Source organism: Scyliorhinus canicula, chromosome 17, assembly GCF_902713615.1.
Source record: "Scyliorhinus canicula chromosome 17, sScyCan1.1, whole genome shotgun sequence".
NCBI lineage: Eukaryota > Metazoa > Chordata > Chondrichthyes > Carcharhiniformes > Scyliorhinidae > Scyliorhinus > Scyliorhinus canicula.
Window position 1 is genome coordinate 128,728,384 of NC_052162.1, and position 20,180 is coordinate 128,748,563.

At 49.9% G+C, this 20,180-nt stretch overlaps 1 protein-coding gene across 4 annotated transcripts in view; it reads left to right on the forward strand.

The window, feature by feature from the left end:
* Positions 1 to 20,180, forward strand: part of LOC119952043 — a 78,378-nt gene that overhangs the window by 15,579 nt on the left and 42,619 nt on the right. For 3 of the 4 annotated variants that reach the window (XM_038775538.1, XM_038775537.1, XM_038775539.1), the window contains exon 2: positions 15,948 to 16,035. In XM_038775538.1, coding sequence (XP_038631466.1) covers positions 15,948 to 16,035 — 88 coding nt within the window. Of the gene's footprint in view, positions 1 to 14,974; positions 15,187 to 15,947; positions 16,036 to 20,180 lie in introns of those variants that run through there. The other variant, XM_038775540.1, reaches the window with a different exon arrangement.

A 20,180-nucleotide genomic window follows, 5' to 3' on the forward strand; every position in this document is an offset into this window, starting at 1 on the left:
ACTTGTGCACCCGCACATGCTTCCGAAGCAGGATGGGCCTGGGAGTGGCCAGCCAGGTTGGGAGAGGGGATCCTGAGGACAACTTCCTAGGGAAAACAAGAAGACGTTCATGAGGTGTTTGATTAGTGGTAGTACAGAGGAGAGACTGGATTGAGTGAAGGGCGTCGGGGATGACCTCTTGCCAATGGGAGATAGGGAGATCTCTGGACTGTAGGGCCAGCAGGATGGTCTTCCAAATGGGGCCATTCTCCCGCTCGACCTGACCGTTACCCCGGGGTTATAACTGGTCGTCCTGCTAGAGGCGATGCCCCTGCTGAGCAGCAATTGACGCAGTTCGTCACTCATAAAGGAGGACCCCCGGTCGCTGTGGATGTACACGGGGTAACCGAACAGGGAGAAGATGGATAGGAGGGCCTTTATGACGGTTGTTGTGGTCATGTCGGGACAGGGAATGGCGAAAGGGAAGTGGGAGTATTCGTCAATAACACTCAAGAAATATGTGTTACGGTTATTGGAGGGGAGGGGACCCTTGAAGTCTATACTGAGACGTTCAAAGGGCAGGATGCCTTGATCAGATGCGCTCGTTCGGGGCGGTAGAAGTGCGGTTTGCACTCAACGCAATCGTGGTGACGGTCCTGACTTCCTCAACGGAGTAGGGCAGGTTGCGGGTCTTAATAAAGTGGTAAAAACGGGTGACACCTGGATGGCAGAGGTCCGCGTGGAGGGAGCGGAGGCGGTCAATCTGCGCGCTGGCGCAGGTACCGCGGGACAGGGCATCGGGAGGCTCATTGAGCTTCCCAGGACGATACAAGATATCGTAGTTGTACGTGGACAACTCGATCCGCCACCGCAAGATCTTGTTGTTCTTGATCTTGCCCCTCTGTGCATTGTCGAGCATGAAAGCCATTGACCGTTGGTCTGTGAGGAGGGTAAACCTCCTGCCGGCCTGATAGTGCCTCCAATATCGCACAGCTTCGACTATGGCCTGTGCCTCCTTTTCCACCGAGGAATGGCGGAGTTCGGAAGTGTGGAGGGTTCGTGACAAGAAGGTCACGGGTCTGCCCGCTTGGTTTAGGGTGGCCGCCAGAGCTACGTCAGACGCGTCGCTCTCGACCTGGGATGGGAGGGACTCATCGATAGCATGCATCGTGGCCTTTGCGATATCCGCTTTGATGCGGCTAAAGGCCTGGCGGGCCTCCATCAACAGGGGAAAGAAGGTGGACTGGATGAGGGGGCAGGCTTTGTCGGCGAAGTTGGGGACATACTGGGCGTAAGAGGAGAAGAAGCCCAGGCAGCGTTGGAGGGCTTTGAGGGAGTTGGGGAGAGGGAGTTCCATCAGGGGGCGCATGCGTTCGGGGTGGGGGCCTATCACTCCGTTACGCACTACGTAGCCGAGGATGGCTAGACGGTCGGTGCTAAACACGCACTTATCCTTATTGTAGGGTAAATTAAGGAGTTTTGTGGTTCGGAGGAATTTTTGAAGGTTGATGTCATGGTCCTGCTGGTCGTGGCCGCAGATGGTGACGTTATTGAGGTACAGGAAGGTAGCCCGTAACCCATGCTTGTCGACCATTCAGTCCATCTCCCGTTGGAAGACCGAGACCCCATTTGTGACACCGAATGGAACCCTGAGGAAGTGGTAGAGGCGCCCATCTGCCTCAAACGCGGTGTACTTGCGGTCACTCTTGCGGATGGGGAGCTGGTGGTAGGCGGACTTAAGATCCACCGTGGAAAAGACTTTGTATTTCGCGATCCTGTTAACCAGGTCGGAAATACGGGGAAGAGGATACGCGTCCAGCTGCGTAAACCTGTTGATGGTCTGACTGTAATCAATGACCATCCAGTTTTTCTCCCCAGCCCGAACTACCAGCACTTGGGCTCGCCAGGGACTGTTGCTGGCCTCGATAACTCCTTCCTTAAGGAGCCTCTGGACCTCGGACCCGATGAAGGTCCGGTCCTGGGCGCTGTATCGTCTGCTCCGAGTGGCGACAGGTTTACAATCTGGGGTGAGATTAGCAAACAAGGAAGGGGGGTCCACTTTGAGGGACACGAGGCTGCAGACAGTAAGGGTGGGAATAGGACCGCCGAATTGGAAGGTTAAGATCTGCAGGTTGCACTGGAAATCCAGGCCCAAGAGAGCCAGAGCGCTTAGACAGGGGAGAATGAGGAGTTTGAAGTTTTTGAAAACCCTCCCCTGGACCGTGAGGTCCGCTATGCAGCACCCGGTGATTTGGACGGAGTGCGAACCCGAGGCCAATTCGATTCTGTGCTTAACTGGGTGGATGGGGAGCGCGCAGCGTCTTACCGTATCGGGGTGGACGAAACTTTCCGTGCTCCCGGAGTCCAGTAGGCGTTTCATCTTGTGTCCGTTGAGCTGGATCGTTGTCGTAGCCTTGGCGAGCGAACGTGGTCGCGACTGGTCGAGTGTGATGGAAGCAAGTCGTGGTGAGAGTTCCAGATCATCCTCGGTGGCAGAGTAATCGCTGGCAGGGCCTTCCGTGTTGGCCCAAGATGGCAGCGCCCAGGACCCGCACGTGGAGCCGGGGCCCCAAGATGGCGGCGCCCATGACCCGCACGTGGCATCCGGGACCCAAGATGGCGGCGCCCATGGGAACCTCGTGGCAGCTGGGGGCAGTGTCAGTGGCGTCTGCGGGCCGGTCGGGGCAGCTGGGAGCGGGGGTCGGGAGGATCGTGGGCCTGTTGCGGAGGCCGGGAGGCGGGTCGGAGAGGTCGGTGCGCGGGGCCCTGGGGGGGCCCCGGGGGGGGCGATCCGCGGTCGCTGCGCGGAACAGCAGCGACCGACTTGGCCTGGCAGACCACCGCGTAGTGGCCCTTCTTCCCGCAGCTCTTACACAGAGCGGAGCGGGCCTGGCAGCGCGGGCGGGGGTGTTTAGAGAGGCCACAAAAATAGCAGCGGGGCCCCGATAGCTTGTCGGAGCATCCCGCAGCGCAGGCCTGGGGGGGGGGGTCGGGGTCAGCGGAGGACGGGGGTGGCGCGTGCCATGAAGTCCAGGGGGTTGCTGCGCGGCCGGGGGCGTATGCGCGGGCGTTCAGGTCAGCGACCTCCAGGGAGGTTGCAAGGGTCCATGCCTCAGCTAGGCTGAGGAGTTCTTCTCCAGCAATCGTTGGCGGATAGAAGGAGACTGCATGCCGGCAACATAAGCGTCTCTAATTAAAAGTTCCATGTGCTCAGCCACAGAAACTTGGGGACAGGCGCACATTCTCCCTGGAGCTGTGAGGGCCTGGTAGAATTCATCGAGTGACTCACCAGGGAACTGCTGTCTAGTCGTCAGGAGATGCCGTGCGTATACTTTGTTGACCGGCCGGAGAAAGTGTCCTTTCAGGATATCCATGGCCGCGTCATAATCACTTTCGTCCTCAATCATTGAATATACCGCCGTGTAGGGCAGCACGGTGGCCTAGTGGTTAGCACAACCGCCTCACGGCGCCGAGGTCCCAGGTTCGATCCCGGCTCTGGGTCACTGTCCGTGTGGAGTTTGCACATTCTCCCCGTGTCTGCGTGGGTTTCGCCCCCACAACCCAAAAATGTGCAGAGTAGGTGGATTGGACACGCTAAATTGCCCCTTAATTGGAAAAAATAATTGGGTAATCTAAATTTAAAAAAAAAGAATATACCGCCGTGCCCACGCACGAGTGGAGGATGTGGAGTTTCTGCTCCTTGGTGGGTTTGCTGGCTGCAGTTGTCAGGTAACTGTTGAAACACGCCTGCCAATGTTTAAAGATTGCAGACGCATTTGCAGCATGCGGGCTGGTGCGGAGGCTGTCAGGCTTGATGTGTAGCTCCATTCCCAAATTCTAGCTGATTAAATTGATGAACCATCAATTGGACACGAGACACGATGAAGATCCAAACTGTGGCTTTAATCAGCTAGTTGTTAGCCCGGTGGTCGACTACAGAGAAAGGCTGACCGCTGGGAAACCTGGGTACTTATACCCCGCCTCGGAAGCGGGGTCTGCTTGCCTCTCGACCAATTGGTGAGCAGTCACATGACTAGTCCCAGCCAATCAGATGAGAGGCACATGACCAGCCAGAGCCAATGGGAAACCAATGCTCTGCACCAATGGCAGTGCTCCCACTCATATCACCAGAATTATATCCAACAAACTGGTTCCAACTCTGTGTTAGAGAATTCATCAAGTTGACAACTCCCAGAGAGAAGACGTTCTTCCTCATCTCAGTCCTGAATGGCTTACCCCTTAATCTTTGGCTGTGTCCCCTGGTTCTGGACATCCGCAACATCGGGAACATTCTTCCCACATCTAACCTGTCCAGTCCCATCAGGATTTATATGTTTCTATGAGATCCCCTCTCATTCTTCTAAACTCCAGTGCGTACAAGCTTAGTCGATCCAGTCTTTCTTCACATGTCAGTACTGCCATCCTGGGAATTAGTGTGGTGAACCTTCGCTGGACACTGTCAATAGCAAGAATGTCCTTCCTCAAACTAGGAGGCCAAAACTGCACAATACTCAAGGCGTGGCCTTACCAAAGCCCTGTGTGACTGCAGCAAGACATCCCTATACTCAAATCCTCTTGCTATGAAAGCCAGCATGCAATAGGTTTCCTCATTGCCTGTTGTACCTGCATGCCAACCTTCAGTGACTGCCCCACCATTACACCCAGGTATTGTTGCACCTCCCCTTTTCCTAAACTGCCACCAGTCAGGTAATAATCTGTCTTCCTGTTTTTGCCACCAAAGTGGATACCCTCACATTTACCCCGATTATATAGTATTTGCCCACTCAGCCAGCCTGTCCATGTCACCCTGCAGCCTCTTTGCATCCTCCCCACACCACACACTGCCACCCAGTTTAGTGTCGGTGGCAAATTTGGATATATTGCACACAATTCGTTTGTCCAAATCATTAATTTATATTGCAAACAGCTGGGGTCCCAACACTGAACCCTTAGGTACCCCACTAGTCACTGCCTGTCACTCTGAAAAGGACCCGTTTATTCCCACTGTCTGCACCTGTCTGCCAACCAGTTCTCCATCCACATCAATACATTACCCCCAATACCATGAGCTTTAATTTTGCTCACTAATCTCTTGTGTGGGACCTTGTCAAAAGCCTTTTGAAAGTCCAGATACACAACATCCACTGGTTCACCCTTGTCCACTCTACTAGTAGCATCCTCAAAAAATTCCAGAAGATTTGTCAAGCATGATTTCCCTTTAGTGAACCCATGCTGAAATGGTTTTGGGAAATTAGTGGGATTGAAGGTGGTTAAATCTCTAGGGCCTGATAATCTTCATTCCAGAGCACTTAAGGAAGTGGCCTTCAAAATAGTAGATCCATTGGTGGCCATTTTCCAAAATTCTTTGGACTGTGGAATGGTTCCTACAGATTGGAGGGTAGCGAATGTAACCCTGCTATTCAAAAAGGGAGGTAGAGAGAAAACAGGGAACTATAGAGCAATGAGCCTAACATCGGAAGTAATGCAGTTGCTGGTGTCCATTATCAAGGATTCCATAGCACAGCATTTGGAAAGCAGTGGTGTAATCAGGCAAAGTCAGCATGGATTTAAGAAAGGAAAATCATGCTTGACAAATCTACTAGAATTCTTTGAAGATGTAACTAGTAGTTTTTTCAAATAAATTTAGAGTACCCAATTCATTTTTTCCAATTAAGGGGCAATTTTAGCGTGTTCAATCCACCTAACCTGCACATCTTTGGGATGTTGGGGGCGAAACCCACACAAACACAGGGAGAATGTGCGAACTCCACACAGACAGTGACCCAGAGCCGGGATCGAACCTGGGACCTCGGCGCTGTGAGACTGCAGTGCTACCACTGCGCCACTGTGCTGCCCTGTAACTAGTAGAGTTGACCAGAGAGAACTGGTGGATGTGGTTTATTTAGGCTGTCAGAATGCTTTCGACAAGTTCTCACACAGCAGATTCCAAGTAAAGTTATATATTAATGATTTGTACAAGGGAACTAAATGTATTATCTCCAAATTTGCAGATGATACAAAGTTGGGTGGGAGGGTGAGCTGTGAGGAGGATGCAGAGATGCTTCAGTGTGATTTGGACAGGCTGAGTGAGTGGACACGTGCATGGCCGAGGCAGTATAATGTGGATAAATGTGAGGTCATCAGCTTGGGTAGCAAAAATAGAAAGGCAGATTATTATTTGAATGGGTGTAAATTGAGAGAGGTGGATACTCAGTGAGACCTTGGAGTCCTCGTTCACCAGTCGCTGAAGGTAAGCGTGCAGGTACGGCAGGCAGTAAAGAAGGCAAATGGTATGTTGGCCTTCATAGCGAGAGGATTTGAGCATAGGAAGAGATATGTTTAATTGCAATTGGACAGGGCATTGGTGAATCCACAGGGAGTATTGTGAGCAGTTTTGGTGTCCTTATCTGAGGAAGGATGTTCTTGCTATGGAGGGAGTGCAGCAAACGTTTACCAGGCTGATTCCTAAGGTGGTGGGACTGTCATATGAAGAGTGACTAAATCGGTTAGGATTATATTCCTAGGTGTTTAGAAGAGTGAAAGGGGATCACATAGAAACTCACAAAATTCTAACAGGATTAGACAGGGTTGATTCAGAAAGAATGTTCCCGTTGGTGGGGGAGTCCAGATCTCGGGGTCATAGTTTGAGGGTAAGGGGTAAACCTTTTAAGACTGAGGTGAGGAGAAATTTCTTCACCCTGAGTGGTGAATCTGTGGCATTCACTACCACCAAAAGTAGTTGAGGCCAAAACGTTGTTTAATTTCAAGAAGGAATTCAATATAGCTCTTCGATAGGCCAAAGGGATCAAGGGAAATGGGGGGAAATGGGGGGAATGCGCATTATGGTATTAAACTTGATGATCAGACATGATCATAATGGCGGAACAGGACCTCCGGTGACAGGAACCTGCTGCAAAGTCGCTCATCAGGTGGCTCTCCTCCCACGAACCTGAAAAATAGACTGTTTTCACCCGGAAAAGGCCACCGACCCCAAAATAATATCCCCACACCACTACCACAACACAACAAGAGAAAATGTCAAACAGCAGCCATTCCAGAGGACATGTGGAAACCAGGAGCGGGAAAAGCCTGGATAAACGAACCACCGAGCTAGCCGATGCACGAGGCGATGAAACTCAAACTTCGCCAGAGCGAGAGGGACCGGCCCGCCACAGGAGAAGCCCCCTCACACCAGGGGGGAGGATGTTTCTCTCAAGAGAATTGAGAGAGCAGCAGGAAGAGACAAAGTCGGGCATTCAACCTGCAGTCTAGGGTGTGGTTGCTGAAGTTCTACCGACTATCCAGGTGGCCCTAGACAAGGCGGGAAAGCGGCTGGAAGCCCAGGAGGAAACCATCAAAGAGCTGGTAAAAGCTGCGGCAGACCAGGACGACCAGATCATCGCCCTGGAGAAGGAGGTGGCAAGGCTCTTGGCCTACAAACGTAACCTGATCAAAAGCGAGATCATCCCGGTGAACCCACAACTGGGAGGGACAGAGCTGGCGGGGGGGGGGGGGGGGGGTCGCCATTTAAACAGGCCTGGCACAAATTTCGCTACCTGGGAATCCAAATCACCCACAACTGGACAGGGATCCACAAGTGGAACCTGACCAGCCTGACTGAGGAAGTAAAAAATGACCTGCAGAGATGGAACACACTCCCACTCTCCCTGGCAGGGAGGGTGCAGATGATCCAGGTGAACATATTGCCCAGGTTCCTCTTCCTGTTTCGATCCACCCCAATCTACATTCCAAATGCCTTTTTCAACTCACTGGACAAATTGATTATGGCGTTTGGGGCGGGAGGAACACAAGGATCCCAAAGAGAGTACTGCAGAGAACGAGATCCATGGGGGGCCGAGCCCTCCCAAACCTGCAATTTTACAACTGGGTAGCGACTGCAGAGAGGGTGAAGGGGTGGATAAAGGAGCCAGAAGCCGAGTGGGTGCTTATGGAGAAGGGCTCCTGCAGAGGGGCATCCTTCCAGGCCCAAGCCATGACAGCACTCCCATCCCCATCGAATAAATACTCAACGAGCCCAGTGGTGGTAGAAAACCTCCAGTCGTGGAACCAACTGCGATAGCCTTTTGGGTTAACCAAAATGTCCGACAAGGTCCCCTTCTGCAACAACCACAGGTTCACACCTGATACAATGGCGCCACCTTGAAAAGGTGGAGACAGGACGGAGGGACACTGACAGTTCATGACTCACCAACCACAGACTGACAACGCTCGAGGAACTGACAGAAACACCCAACTGGACGAGACGAGGGAGAAGTGAGAGGAGGACTTGGGGTTTGAAATAGAGTGGGGATTGTGGAGCGAAGCACTGCACAGGGTCAACTCCACCTCCACATGCGCAAGGCTAAGCCTAATGCAGCTAAAAGGGGTGCGCAGAGCCCACTTAACCAGAACCCGAATGAGCAGGTTCTTCCCAGAGGTGGAGGATACATGTAAACAGTGCCAAGGATGCCTGGCCAACCACACCCACATGTTCTGGTCATGCGCCAGACTTGTGTTTTGGACAGTCTTCTCCGAGGCAATGTCCAAGGTGGTGGGGATGAAGGTACATATGTACAAAGAAGATAGGAGCAGGAGGAGGCCTTTTGGCCCTTCGAGCCTGCTCCGCCATTTATCACGATCATGGCTGATCATCCAACTCAAAAGCCTAATCCTGCTTTCTCCCCGTAACCTTTGATCCCATTCGTCCCAAGTGCTATATCCAGCCACCTCTTGAATAGATTCAGTGTTTTAGCATCAACCACTTACTGTGGTAATGAATTCCACAGGCTCACCACTCTTTAGGTGAAGAAATGTCTCCTCAGTCAGTCCAAAGTGGTTAGCACAGTTGCTTCACAGCTCCAGGGTCCCAGGTTCGATTCCCGGCTTGGGTCATTGTCTGTGTGGAGTCTGCATGTTCTCGTGCGTGGGTTTCCTCTGGGTGCTCCGGTTTCCTCTGACAGTCCATAGGTGTGCAAATTAGGTGGATTGGCTATGATAAAATTGTCCTTCGTGTCCATAAAGGTTAGGTGGGGTTATTGGGTTACGGGGATAGGGTGGAGGCATGAGCTTAAGTAGGGTGCTCTTTCCAAGGGCTGGTGCAGTCCCGATGGGTCGAATGGCCTCCTTCTGCACTGTAAATTCTATGATTCTATACCGTGAATCTTTAGACTGACCCCTGATTCTGGACACATCCACCATCGGGAACATCCTCCCTGCATCTACCCTGTCTAGTCCTGTTAGAATTTTATAAGTCTCTTTGAGATCCCGCCTCATTCTTCTGAACTCCAGCGAGAACAATCTTAACCTAGTCAATCTCTCCTCATATGACAGTCCTGCCATCCCTGGAATCAGTCTGGTAAACCTTCGCTGCACTCCCTCGAGAGCAAGAACATCCTTCCTCAGAAAAGGAGACCCAAACTGCTCACAATATTCTAGGTGTGGCCTCACCAAGGCCCTGGATATTTGCAGCAACACATCCCTGCTTCTGTACTCGAAACCTCTCAATGAAGCCAACATACCATTCGCCTTCTTTACCGCCTGCTGCACCTGCATGCTTACCTTCAGTGATTGGTGTACAAGGACACCCAGGTCCCGCTGCACACTCCCCTCTCCCAATTTACAACCGTTCAGGTAGTAATCTGCTTTCCTGTTTTTACTTCCAAAGTGAGTAACCTCACATTTATCCAAATTATACTGCATCTGCCATTAATTTGCCCACTCACTCAACCAGATTATGCTGTAGGATCCCTGCATCCTCGTCACAATTCACCCTCCCAACCAACTTGGTGTCATTTGCAAACTTCGAAATGTTACATTTTGTTCCCTCACCCAAATCATTAATATATTTTGTGAATAGCTGGGGTCCCAGCACCGATCCCTGTGGCATCCCACTGGTTACTGACTGCCAATTTGAAAAGGACCCATTTATTCTTACTCTTTGTTTCCTCTCTGCCAACCATTTTCTATCCACCTCAATGCAGTTCCCCCAATCCCATGTGCTTTAATTTTCCACAATAATCTCTAATGCGGGACTTTGTCAAACGTCTTCTGAAAGTCCAAATATACCACATCGACTGGCTCCCCCTTGTCAACTGTACTGGTTACATCTTCAAAGAATTCCAACAGATGTGTCGAGCATGAATCCCCCTTCATAAATCCATGCTGACTGTGACTGATCCTGCCACTGCTTTCTAAATGTTCCGCTATAAAGTCCTTGATAATGGATTCAAGAATTTTCCCCACTACCGATGTTAGGCTTACTGGTCTATAATTCACTTTTTGAATATTGGAGTGACATGAGCTACCCTCCAATCTGCAGGGACTGTTCCAGAGTCTATAGAATCCTGGGAAGATGACCACCAATACATAAACTATTTCCAGAGATACCTCCTTAAGCACTCTGGGATGTAGATTATCAGGCTCTGGGGATTTATCCACCTTCAATCGCATCAATTTTCCCAGCAACATTTCTCTACCAATGTTGATCTCCCTCAGTTCTTCCCTCTCACTAAACCTGTCATTCTCCAACATTTCTGCTATCTGATTTGTGTCCTCTTTTGTGAAGACAGAGCCAAAGTATGCATTCAATTGCTCAGCCATTTCTTTGTCCCTTATTATACATTCCCCTGTTTCTGTCTGTAGAGGGCCGACATTTGTCTTTACCAATCTCTTTCTCTTCACATATCTATAGAAACTCTTCGTGTCAGTCTTTATGTTCCTGCAAGCTTACTTTTGTACTGTATTTTGCCCTTAATCAATCCCTTCATCCTTTGCTGAATTCTAAACTGCTCCCAATCCTCAGACGTATTATTTTTCTTGGCCAATCTGTGTGCTTCTTCCTTGGATCGGATACTATTTCTAATTTCCTTTGTACGCCATGGATTGGCCCTCTTACCCATTTTGCTTTTGTGCCAGACAGGAATGAACAGTTGCTGCAGTTCCTAGAATGTTTGCCATTGCCTATCCACTGTCATCCCTTTAAGTAACTCTCCCCAAACCTATCAAGGCCAACTCACGCCTCATATCTTCACAGTTTCCTTTATTAAGATTCAGCACCCTAGTCTCCAAATCAATTAGGGACTGGTTCAGCACAGTGGGATAAACAGCTGGCTTGTAAAGCAGAACAAGGCCAGCCATGTTGAACCAGTGAGTTGAATTCCCGTACCAGCCTCCCCGAACAGGCGCCGGAATGTGGCGACTAGGGGCTTTTCACAGTAACTTCATTTGAAGCCTACTTGTGACAATAATCGATTTTCATTTCATTTTCATTTTTCAACTACTTGACTCTCCATCTTGATCAAAAAATCCTCTCATGTTATGGTCGCTCATCCCCAAGGGGTCTTGTAAATCCAGATTGGCAACAATTCCCTTCTCATTACACAGTACCCAGTCTAACATGGCCTGCTCTCTGGTTGGTTCATCCACATATTGGTCAAGAAAACCATCCCGTATACACTCCTGGAATTCCTTTTCTGGGGCATTGTGGCTAATTTGATTTGCCCATCTATGTGCAGATTAAAATCACCCGTGATCACCGATATTCCTTTATTACATGCATCTCTAATTTTGTGTTTAATGCTATTCCCAACCTTACCACTTGGGGGTATATATATGGCACTCACTAATGTTTCTTGTTCCTTGGTATTTCTCAACTCTACCCATACAGATTCCACATTGTCAGAGCTAATATACTTTCTCACTATTGTGTTAATTTACTCTTTAACCAGCAGTGCCACACCACCACCTTTTCTTTTATACCTGTCCTTCCTAAATACTGAAAACCCTGAGACATTCAGTCCCCATCCCTGGTCACCCTGCAGCCATGTCTCCGTAATCCCAATTATATCGTACCCATTTATATCTATGCACGATTAGTTCATCCACTTTATTGGAAATGCTCCGTGCATCAATGCACAGAGCCGTTAAGTTTGCCTTTTTCACATTGTTTGGCTTGTTCCCAATATTTTTCTCTTTTGCATTGTTTGAACTTTGCCCTATCACTTATTCCCTTTTCTACCTTTTGTTTTTCTCCTTGCTCCCTCTTTCTCTGACTCCTTACATAGGTTCCCCTCCCCCTGGCATATTAGTTCAAACCCCCCCCAGCTATGCTAGCATTGTGGAGCCATGCCCGAGAATGGCGATCTTTGGGGTATCGGAACAGCCAGATCACTTCATGGGGAGGACTGCCCTTGCCTTTGCCTCCCTAATCACCCGCCGGAGAATCCTGCTCGGCTGGCAGTCAGCGGCACCACCCAAAGCTGCAGACTGGCTGTCCGACCTATCGGAATTTCTCCAGATGGCGAAAATTAAATTTGCCATCTGACGGTTGGAGGAGGGCTTCCACAAAACGTGGGAGCCATTCACTCGGTTGGTCCAAGACCTGTTAGTAGCCTACAGCTAAGAAGCCAAAGAATAGAGAGGATAGTCACGGTACAGCAATCAGGGTGGGGCCGGGGGGGGGGGGATGTGCAGGGGAACTTGGAACCCAACATGAGAAGCAGTAACACACCAACATAACTGGAGCAGGGTACGCAAACAGATGAGGGAAGAAGGCAAGATAAATGACCAAGGGGGGGAGGAAGGTGGGGGACAGGAAAGGATGAGGGGAGGGAGAACAGCCAGAATTGAAAAACTACTGGGGAACGAAAAATAGGAAATCGCAACCACCACTGTAAATAATGCAAGAAGAAGAACAACGATGTATGTATGGAAATAATAGAAACCGACCGAGTGTAAATTGTTATTTATCCTCTGTTTCCTAATGTTTATCCTTGTTTTGTATACCACAAAAAAACTCAATGAAAACATTTTTAAAAAATTAATGGCGGAGCAAATTCAAAGGGCCGAATGGTCTCCTCCTATGTTTCTATGCACGGCTACCAATGTTCAGCCTATCACCCCCGCCCCCCCCCCCCCCCCCCGCCCCCCCGTCACGTAGGTGTTTTCCTGCTGCTTACTAATTTGCATATCAAAACCCCTTCAAACAGATGCACTCTTCTCAATTTCTCTTCCACCGATTCTGCAAACTATTCCATCAAAACTTTGGCTGGCACAGACCCAATGGGCCAAAGGGCCTCCTCCTGCGCTTATGTCTCTGTTAACCTTTTGAGTCTGGCTACCTCTTTGTCAAAGCTCACCTCTGTCTAACGGTCAGCGGATTGTGGTGTATTACGGCCGCACCAGGCATTATTGCTGACCCCGGGTGAAGCATGTCTCGCTGATCATAAACCTATTTTTTTATTGTGTAAATGAGGAGGAAGAGCTACTGACTCCAAAAGCATAGATCTCCAATACCTATAGAATTTAAAAAATTGAAAGATTTATTTAAAAAAACTTAAGCACACAAGATAAAAGTTGCACAAAGAACAAAGAAAAGTACAGCACAGGAACAGGCCCTTCGGCCATCCAAGCCTGTGGCAACCATGCTGCCCGTCTAAACTAAAATCTTCCACACTTCCTGGGTCCGTATCCCTCTATTCCCATCCTCTTCATGTATTTGTCAAGATGCCCCTTAAATGTCACTATCGTCCCTGCTTCCACCACCTCCTCCGACAGTGAGTTCCAGGCACCCACTACCCTTCAGAAACAAAGGGCGGGATTCTCTGAGCCCTGCGCTGGGCTGGCGAATTGGTGCTACCGCGGCGCCCCGACGCCGGCATGCAATTCTCCGAGGAGCGGAGAATCGGCACCATTTGCGCTGGCGCGTTTGGCGCGGCGCCGGTCGCAGGCTGCTGTCCGCGGCTGGGCCGCCGATTCTCCGGCCTTGATGGCCCAAGGGGCCACACGGAAATGGCAGAGTCCCGCCGGTGCCGTCCACACCTCCTCGCAGCCGGCGGGAACTCTGCGCACAGGGTTGGGGGGGGCGGCCTGTGGGGGGGGGGGGGGGGCTCCTTTACAGGGGGGACCTCCGATGGAGTCTGGCCCGCGATCGGGGCCCACCAATCGGCAGGCCGGCCTCTCCAGCCCCAGCCCTATTTTGTTACACGGCCGGCCCCTGAACCCCCACGCAATGTCGCGGCCGGTGCGTTGAAGAAGTCCCCCGTGCATGCGTGGGTTGGCGCAGCACCACTGCGTGTGCGCAGGTTGGCGCGGCGCCGGGAAGGGAGAATCCCGCCCATGACCTATTTCCTTCTGAAGTATATTCAGCGATTGGGCCTCCACAGACTTCTGTGGAAGACAACTCCACAGGTTCACCATCCCCTGAGTGAAGACATTTCTCCCCATCGCAGGCCTACCCTGTATCCTGAGGCTGTGACTCTTTGTTCTAGATTCCCCTCTCCCTCACGCCAGCCTCAAGCCAGAGCAAACAATATCTTGGCGTCCAGTCTATACGGCCCTGTCAGAATTCTATACATTTCAATGAGATACCCTCTTGGTCTTCTAAACTCCAGTGAACACAAGGCCCAGTCGATCCAATCTCTTCTCGCATAACAATCCTGCTATCCCAGAATCCACTGCACTCCATCTATGGCCAGAATGTTCTTTCTTAGGGAAGGAGACCAAAACTGCGCACAGTACTCCGGACGTGGTCTCATAGCCCTGCAGTCAGACCTCCTTGGTCCTGTACACAAGTCCTCTTACAACCAAGGCCAACATACCATTTGGCCTTCAAGCTGCTTGCTGGACCTGCAGGCTTGCTTTCGGGGGAATCAGCGAACAAATTTCAACAGACATATAAAACGTGAGATGCTCGAGAGGCCACCCAGCCTTTGGGAAAGAACCATCAGATGTGGCGACGAAGGACAGGAGATTCGTTTCTACTGGAATCGGTGTTAATCCCTGATTATTTTGCTGTCAGTCTAGATTCAATACAACTTCCCATTGGTCATTTTACACACCTCCTGACCTGGTCATATATCCTAATTCGCTCACTTATCCTGGGCCTCTTTTTACCCAGCATCCTTTTCACTATTCTCTCCACAAGGCAAAGCTCCCCTCCCCCTTCCTAGCCATGCTGTGCTCATCCCTTTGTTCTCTGTCTGTGAACACATTACCCTCAGGGTCCTACTGTCCATCATATTCGTTTGTTCACTTCCTCATTGGATTCAAGAGCAGGGAAATGACCCTATCCTTGTGTGGATCATCGTTCAGACCACTCAGAGAGTATTGTGTTCGGTTCTGGGGTCCCCATATCCTCGAGGCAATGGAAGCCGTTGCAAAAGCATGACCAAGAGGATCCATTCACCGAGAAAAGAAAAAGGCTGAGAGGTGACCGAAAGGAGATCTTTAAAATTGCGAAGGGGTTCCTCCGGGATGACAAAGTGAAAACTCTCCCGCGTGTATGTGTGTGTGTGTCAGGTTTTGGGGGGGGGGGGGGGGGGGGGGGGGCGGGGGTGCAGTAGATCAAGCTGCAGTTTTAAAAAATTATTTTATCTTGGTTCAGGGCCAGCATTTATTGCCCATCCCTAATTTCCCTTGAGTGCATTGCTAGGCCATTTCAAAGGGCATTTAAACTTAACCAGTGGGTCTGGAGTCACATATAGGCCAGACCAGGTAAAGACAGCAGATTTCCTTCCCTTACGGGCATCAATGAACCAGGTGGGTTTTTATGACAGTCGACAACGGTTTTACACCCATCATTGAATTTTTTAAATTTCAGATTTTGTTGGATTCAAATTTCACCATCTGCCATGGTGGGATTTGAACCCAGGTCCCCAGAGCATTACATTGGGAGTCTGGATTACTAATCCAGTGACAATACCACGACCGCCATTTCTTGACCCAGAGAGAGCGGTGAGACCATGGATCATGTTACCAACAGCTGAGGCGAGCGGTGGAGATGTGTTTAAAGAGAAGATGGAGGAAGGGGAGGAGGCAAAGCATTGATGAAAGCTGGGGAGGGTGGGAGAAGGTCCGTGCGGTAGCCCGTTACCATGCAGGCCCATTCGCTGTGTAAAAAGTCTGTGCGTCTTGTAAGTTCTGTCTTCTTCCGCTGATGGCCGCCTCTTTGCTCATTTTCTCCCCTCCAGGATGGAGAGTGGCTACTGCAAGGACACACCCTTCACCGACAGTGCCTACATGAGGGAGATACAACGCAGGAGAGACAATGACTACATGGTAAGGTCTGAACTCTCCGTTTTCATCCCACCCGGGCCACGAGCGATTCCCCTTGTTCGAGTGGAGTGGAGATACTCCGGGGCCGCTCTTTAATAAGGTGGCCACAGAGGGAAAGGAAAAGCTTTCATTTATATGGTGCCTGTGGTGACCGGGAGGGGAGGCAGGGGGTGAGGAAGGGGGCGGTCCAAGAAAAAAACATTCACTCACTCCTTCCAGCCAATGGAACGCTTCTCTCCAAGTGCAGAGCCGCTATCGAAATGTAAGAAGCGCAACGTCCAGTTTGCGCACAGGAAGATCCCACAAACATCCCACTTTCCCCATCAATGTTGAAGCCCCATGAAGGGGTGCCACTCTACCTTTGTCCCCTTTATGTGGTTATAGGAACAGGAGAAGGCCATTCAGCCCCTTGAGCCTGTCCAGCTATTCAATGAGATCATGGCTGATCTGTGATCTAACTCCATGTACCTGCCTTTGGCCCATATCCCTTAATATCTTTGCTTAACAAAAATCTATGTATCTCAGATTTAACATTAACAACTAATCTAATATCAACTGCTGTTTGTGGGAGAGAGTTCCTTAACCTCTGCCACCCTTTCTGTGTAGACGTTCTTCCTAACATCTCTCCTGAACGGTCTGGCCCTAATTTTTAGACTATGCCCATAGTTTTAGAATTTCCAACCAGTGGAAATAGTTTATCTTTATCCACCCTGTCTTTCCCTGTTAATATCTTGAACACTTCGATCAGATCACCCCTCAACCTTCTAAATTCACGTGAAAACACGTCTAATTTGACAATACAGGTATCATTTTTGCAAAAAGGCCAAAATATCCTTCCTGAGGTGTGGTCTCCAGAATTGCTCACGGTCTCCAAGTGGGGTCTAACCAGAGTTTTGTATAACTGCAGCATAACCCCTGTGTCTTTATACTCCAATCCTCCAGATATCAATGCTGGCATTCCTTTATCCATTTTGATTGTTTTCTGCACTTGTTCCTGGTATTTTAAGGATCTATGCACCTGAATCCTCAAGTCTCTTTGGACATCCACTGTACCTCATGTAATTTAGAAAGTACCCTGCTCTATCCTTTTTTAGTTCAAAACGGATAACCTCACACTTGCTGGCATTGAATTCCATCTGCTACAATTTTGCCCATTCACCTAGTCTGTCAATATCTCCTTGCAATTTTGAGCTATCATCTAGACTGTCTACAATGCCACCTAATTTTGTATCATCCGCAAATTTGGATATATGACTTTCTTTGCCATCATCCAAGTCATGAATGAAAAATGTGAATTATTGAGGCCCCAACACAGATCCTCATGGTACACCACTAGTCACCTCTTGCCAATCAGAGTAATTGCCCATTATTCCCACGCTCTGTTGCCTGCCATTTAACCAATTTCCCAACCAGGCCAATAATTTGCCCTCAACTCCATGGGCTTCCACCTTAGTTAACAGTCTCTTTTGTGGCACTTTATCAAATGCCTTCTGGAAGTCCATATAAATAACATCCATAGGCATTCCCCTGTCCACTAGCTTAGTCACCTCTTCAAAAAACGGAATAAGACTAGCCAGGCGTGACTTTCCCTTTATGAATCCCTGCTGGCTCTCCCTGATTGACTGAAATTGTTCAAGGTGTTCAGTTACCCTCATCCCTGATCATAGACTCCAGCAATGTCCCCACCACAGAGGTTAACCAGTCTGTAATTCCCTGGTTTCCCTCTTTCGCCCTTCCTAAAAAGTGGAGTGACATGTGCAATTTTCCAATCCAGAAGGACTGCACCTGAATCTCGGGAACTCTGGGAGATTCTAGTTAGGGCATGTACAAAGTGCTCCCCTACTTCCTTTAACACCCTTGGATGGAACCTGTCTGGTCCTGGTGATTTGTCACTCTTTAGTGCCATTAATTTCCTTGTTAGTGATGCTGTACTTGCATTAATTGTATTAAATCCCTGTTGTAGCCATCTGGGATGGCCACTTCCAGAATACAAAATGGATGATCACAATGACTGTAGGGAAATATGGACCATGTTAGGAAAGCAAGCAGGCCCAGAGCCTGGATGCGTATTGAGAAGGCAACTCCCAGACGAGACTGAAACTGTAGGTTGATTAGCATATTGATGGCCCATCTCCAGGAACAAAGGAAAGACATTCAAGTAACCGATACTCAGGCAGACACCCCGGCGTCAGAAAGACACAAACAAAGCAAGGCCAATGGCCACCAAAGACGCACCCAGCCATCAGGGCACCCACCCCTTTATTGGTCAAGATCAATATGAGTGATCAAGGTACGACCCAATTAATCAGGGCCAAGTTCAAGGCCCACCAAAAAGCGCGCGAAGCCCCCTTTGGGGATAAGAAGAAGCCCCCGAGAGAGAATCACTCTCTTGGACTTGGCTCTCAAAGCGGAGAGACCCGTCCGCCAGCTGCATCAGAAGCAAGTAAGTCCAAGGTCAACGTTCGCCATCAGGTGGACGACCTTAGCTGTTCTCCTGTTACCTCTTCGAATCCAACAGCCTCAGATCCGAACAACGGCCATTGTTCCTCTGACTGAGTGGGCACCCGAAGTTAAGTATCGGCGTTAGCGTTAGAGATAGTGTAGTTTGTGGTATTTTGTGCATGAGTAGATATTACTGTGTGTGTAAATAAATAGTATTGACTTTGAACTAACTAACTGGTGTATTGGCTCTTTGATCAGTATTCGGGTTTGAACCTTGCGGCGGTATCGAGAGATACCTGGCGACTCTAGAGCAAACATACTTAGGATTAAGGAAGGCGACCATATTAACCGCTGTATTTATAACCAGAAAATATAGCAACACTGTCCTCTATCGACTATTCATTTTTTTTTAGAAAATATTTTATTAAGGCATTTATAATTTTGACATTTTAAACAAAGAGATACAACACACACAAAAAACCCACAATAACCCCCCCCCCCCCCCCCCCCCCCCCCCCCCCCGCACCTCCACCAAGCATAAACCCTAACCAACATGGTCCATGTACCTGCTGCATCCCACGGTTGTCCCTTCATTAGATTCCCTCCCCTTATTCGTCATTCCCTTGAAGAAGTCGATGAACGGCTGCCACCTCCGAGCGAACCCCTGTATTGAACCCCTTAAGGCAAATTTAATCTTCTCTAGCCTGAGAAACCCTACCACGTCACTGACCCAAACACTTGCCTTTGTAGGTTCCGAGTCCCTCAATCCCAACAAAATCTATCTCCGGGCCGCCACGGAAGCAAAAGCCAAGACGTTGGCCTCTCTCCCCCCTGGGCTCCCGGATCTTCCAACACTCCACATATTGCACATCTGGACTCTGAGTCACCCTCCCTTCCAGGACCTCTGACATGGCATCCACAAATCCCTGCCAGAATCCCCTCAACCTTGGACATGCCCAGAACATATGCCCATGATTCGCCAGACCTCCCCCACAGTCTACAAGATGCACCGCAGCGACTCACCAAGGCTCTTTTGACAGCACCTTCCAAACTAATGTCAGGGAGGGAGGTCCAGGATTGTGAGCCAGCGACAGTGAAGGAACGGCCGATATATTTCCCAGTCAGGATGGTGAGTGTGGGGCTCGGAGGGGGGGAACTTGCAGGTGGTGGAGTTCCCCATGTGTCTGCTGCCCCCTTGTCCTTCTAGATGGTAGAGGTGGTGGGTTTGGAAGGTGCTGTGGAAGGAGCCTTGGTGAGTGGCTGCGGTGCATCTTGTAGATGGTACACACACTGCTGCCGCTGTGCGTCGGTGGTGGAGGGAGTGAATGTTTGTGGATGGGGTGCCGATCAAAGCGGGGCTGCTTTGTCCTGGATGGTGTCGAGCTTCTCGAGCGTTGTTGGAGCCGCACTCACCCAGGCAAGTGGAGAGTGTCCCATCACACTCCTGACTTGGGCCTTGTAGATGGTGGACAGACTTTGGGGTGAAGTGAGTTACTTGCCACTGAATTTCCAGGACTTGTTTTACCTGTGTGTTGTCAGTCAGCCTCCTGGCTGAGTTTGGAGGTTGGGGAGCTGACTGTTGTGCCCACCCCTTCCCCCACACCATGGTTTGGGGCTGTTGACCTCACAAAGCCCACCCTATTGTTGGGAACAGGATGACTTAACAGATAATTCAAATGGAGCCTTTCAGACAGCGCCTTCCATCC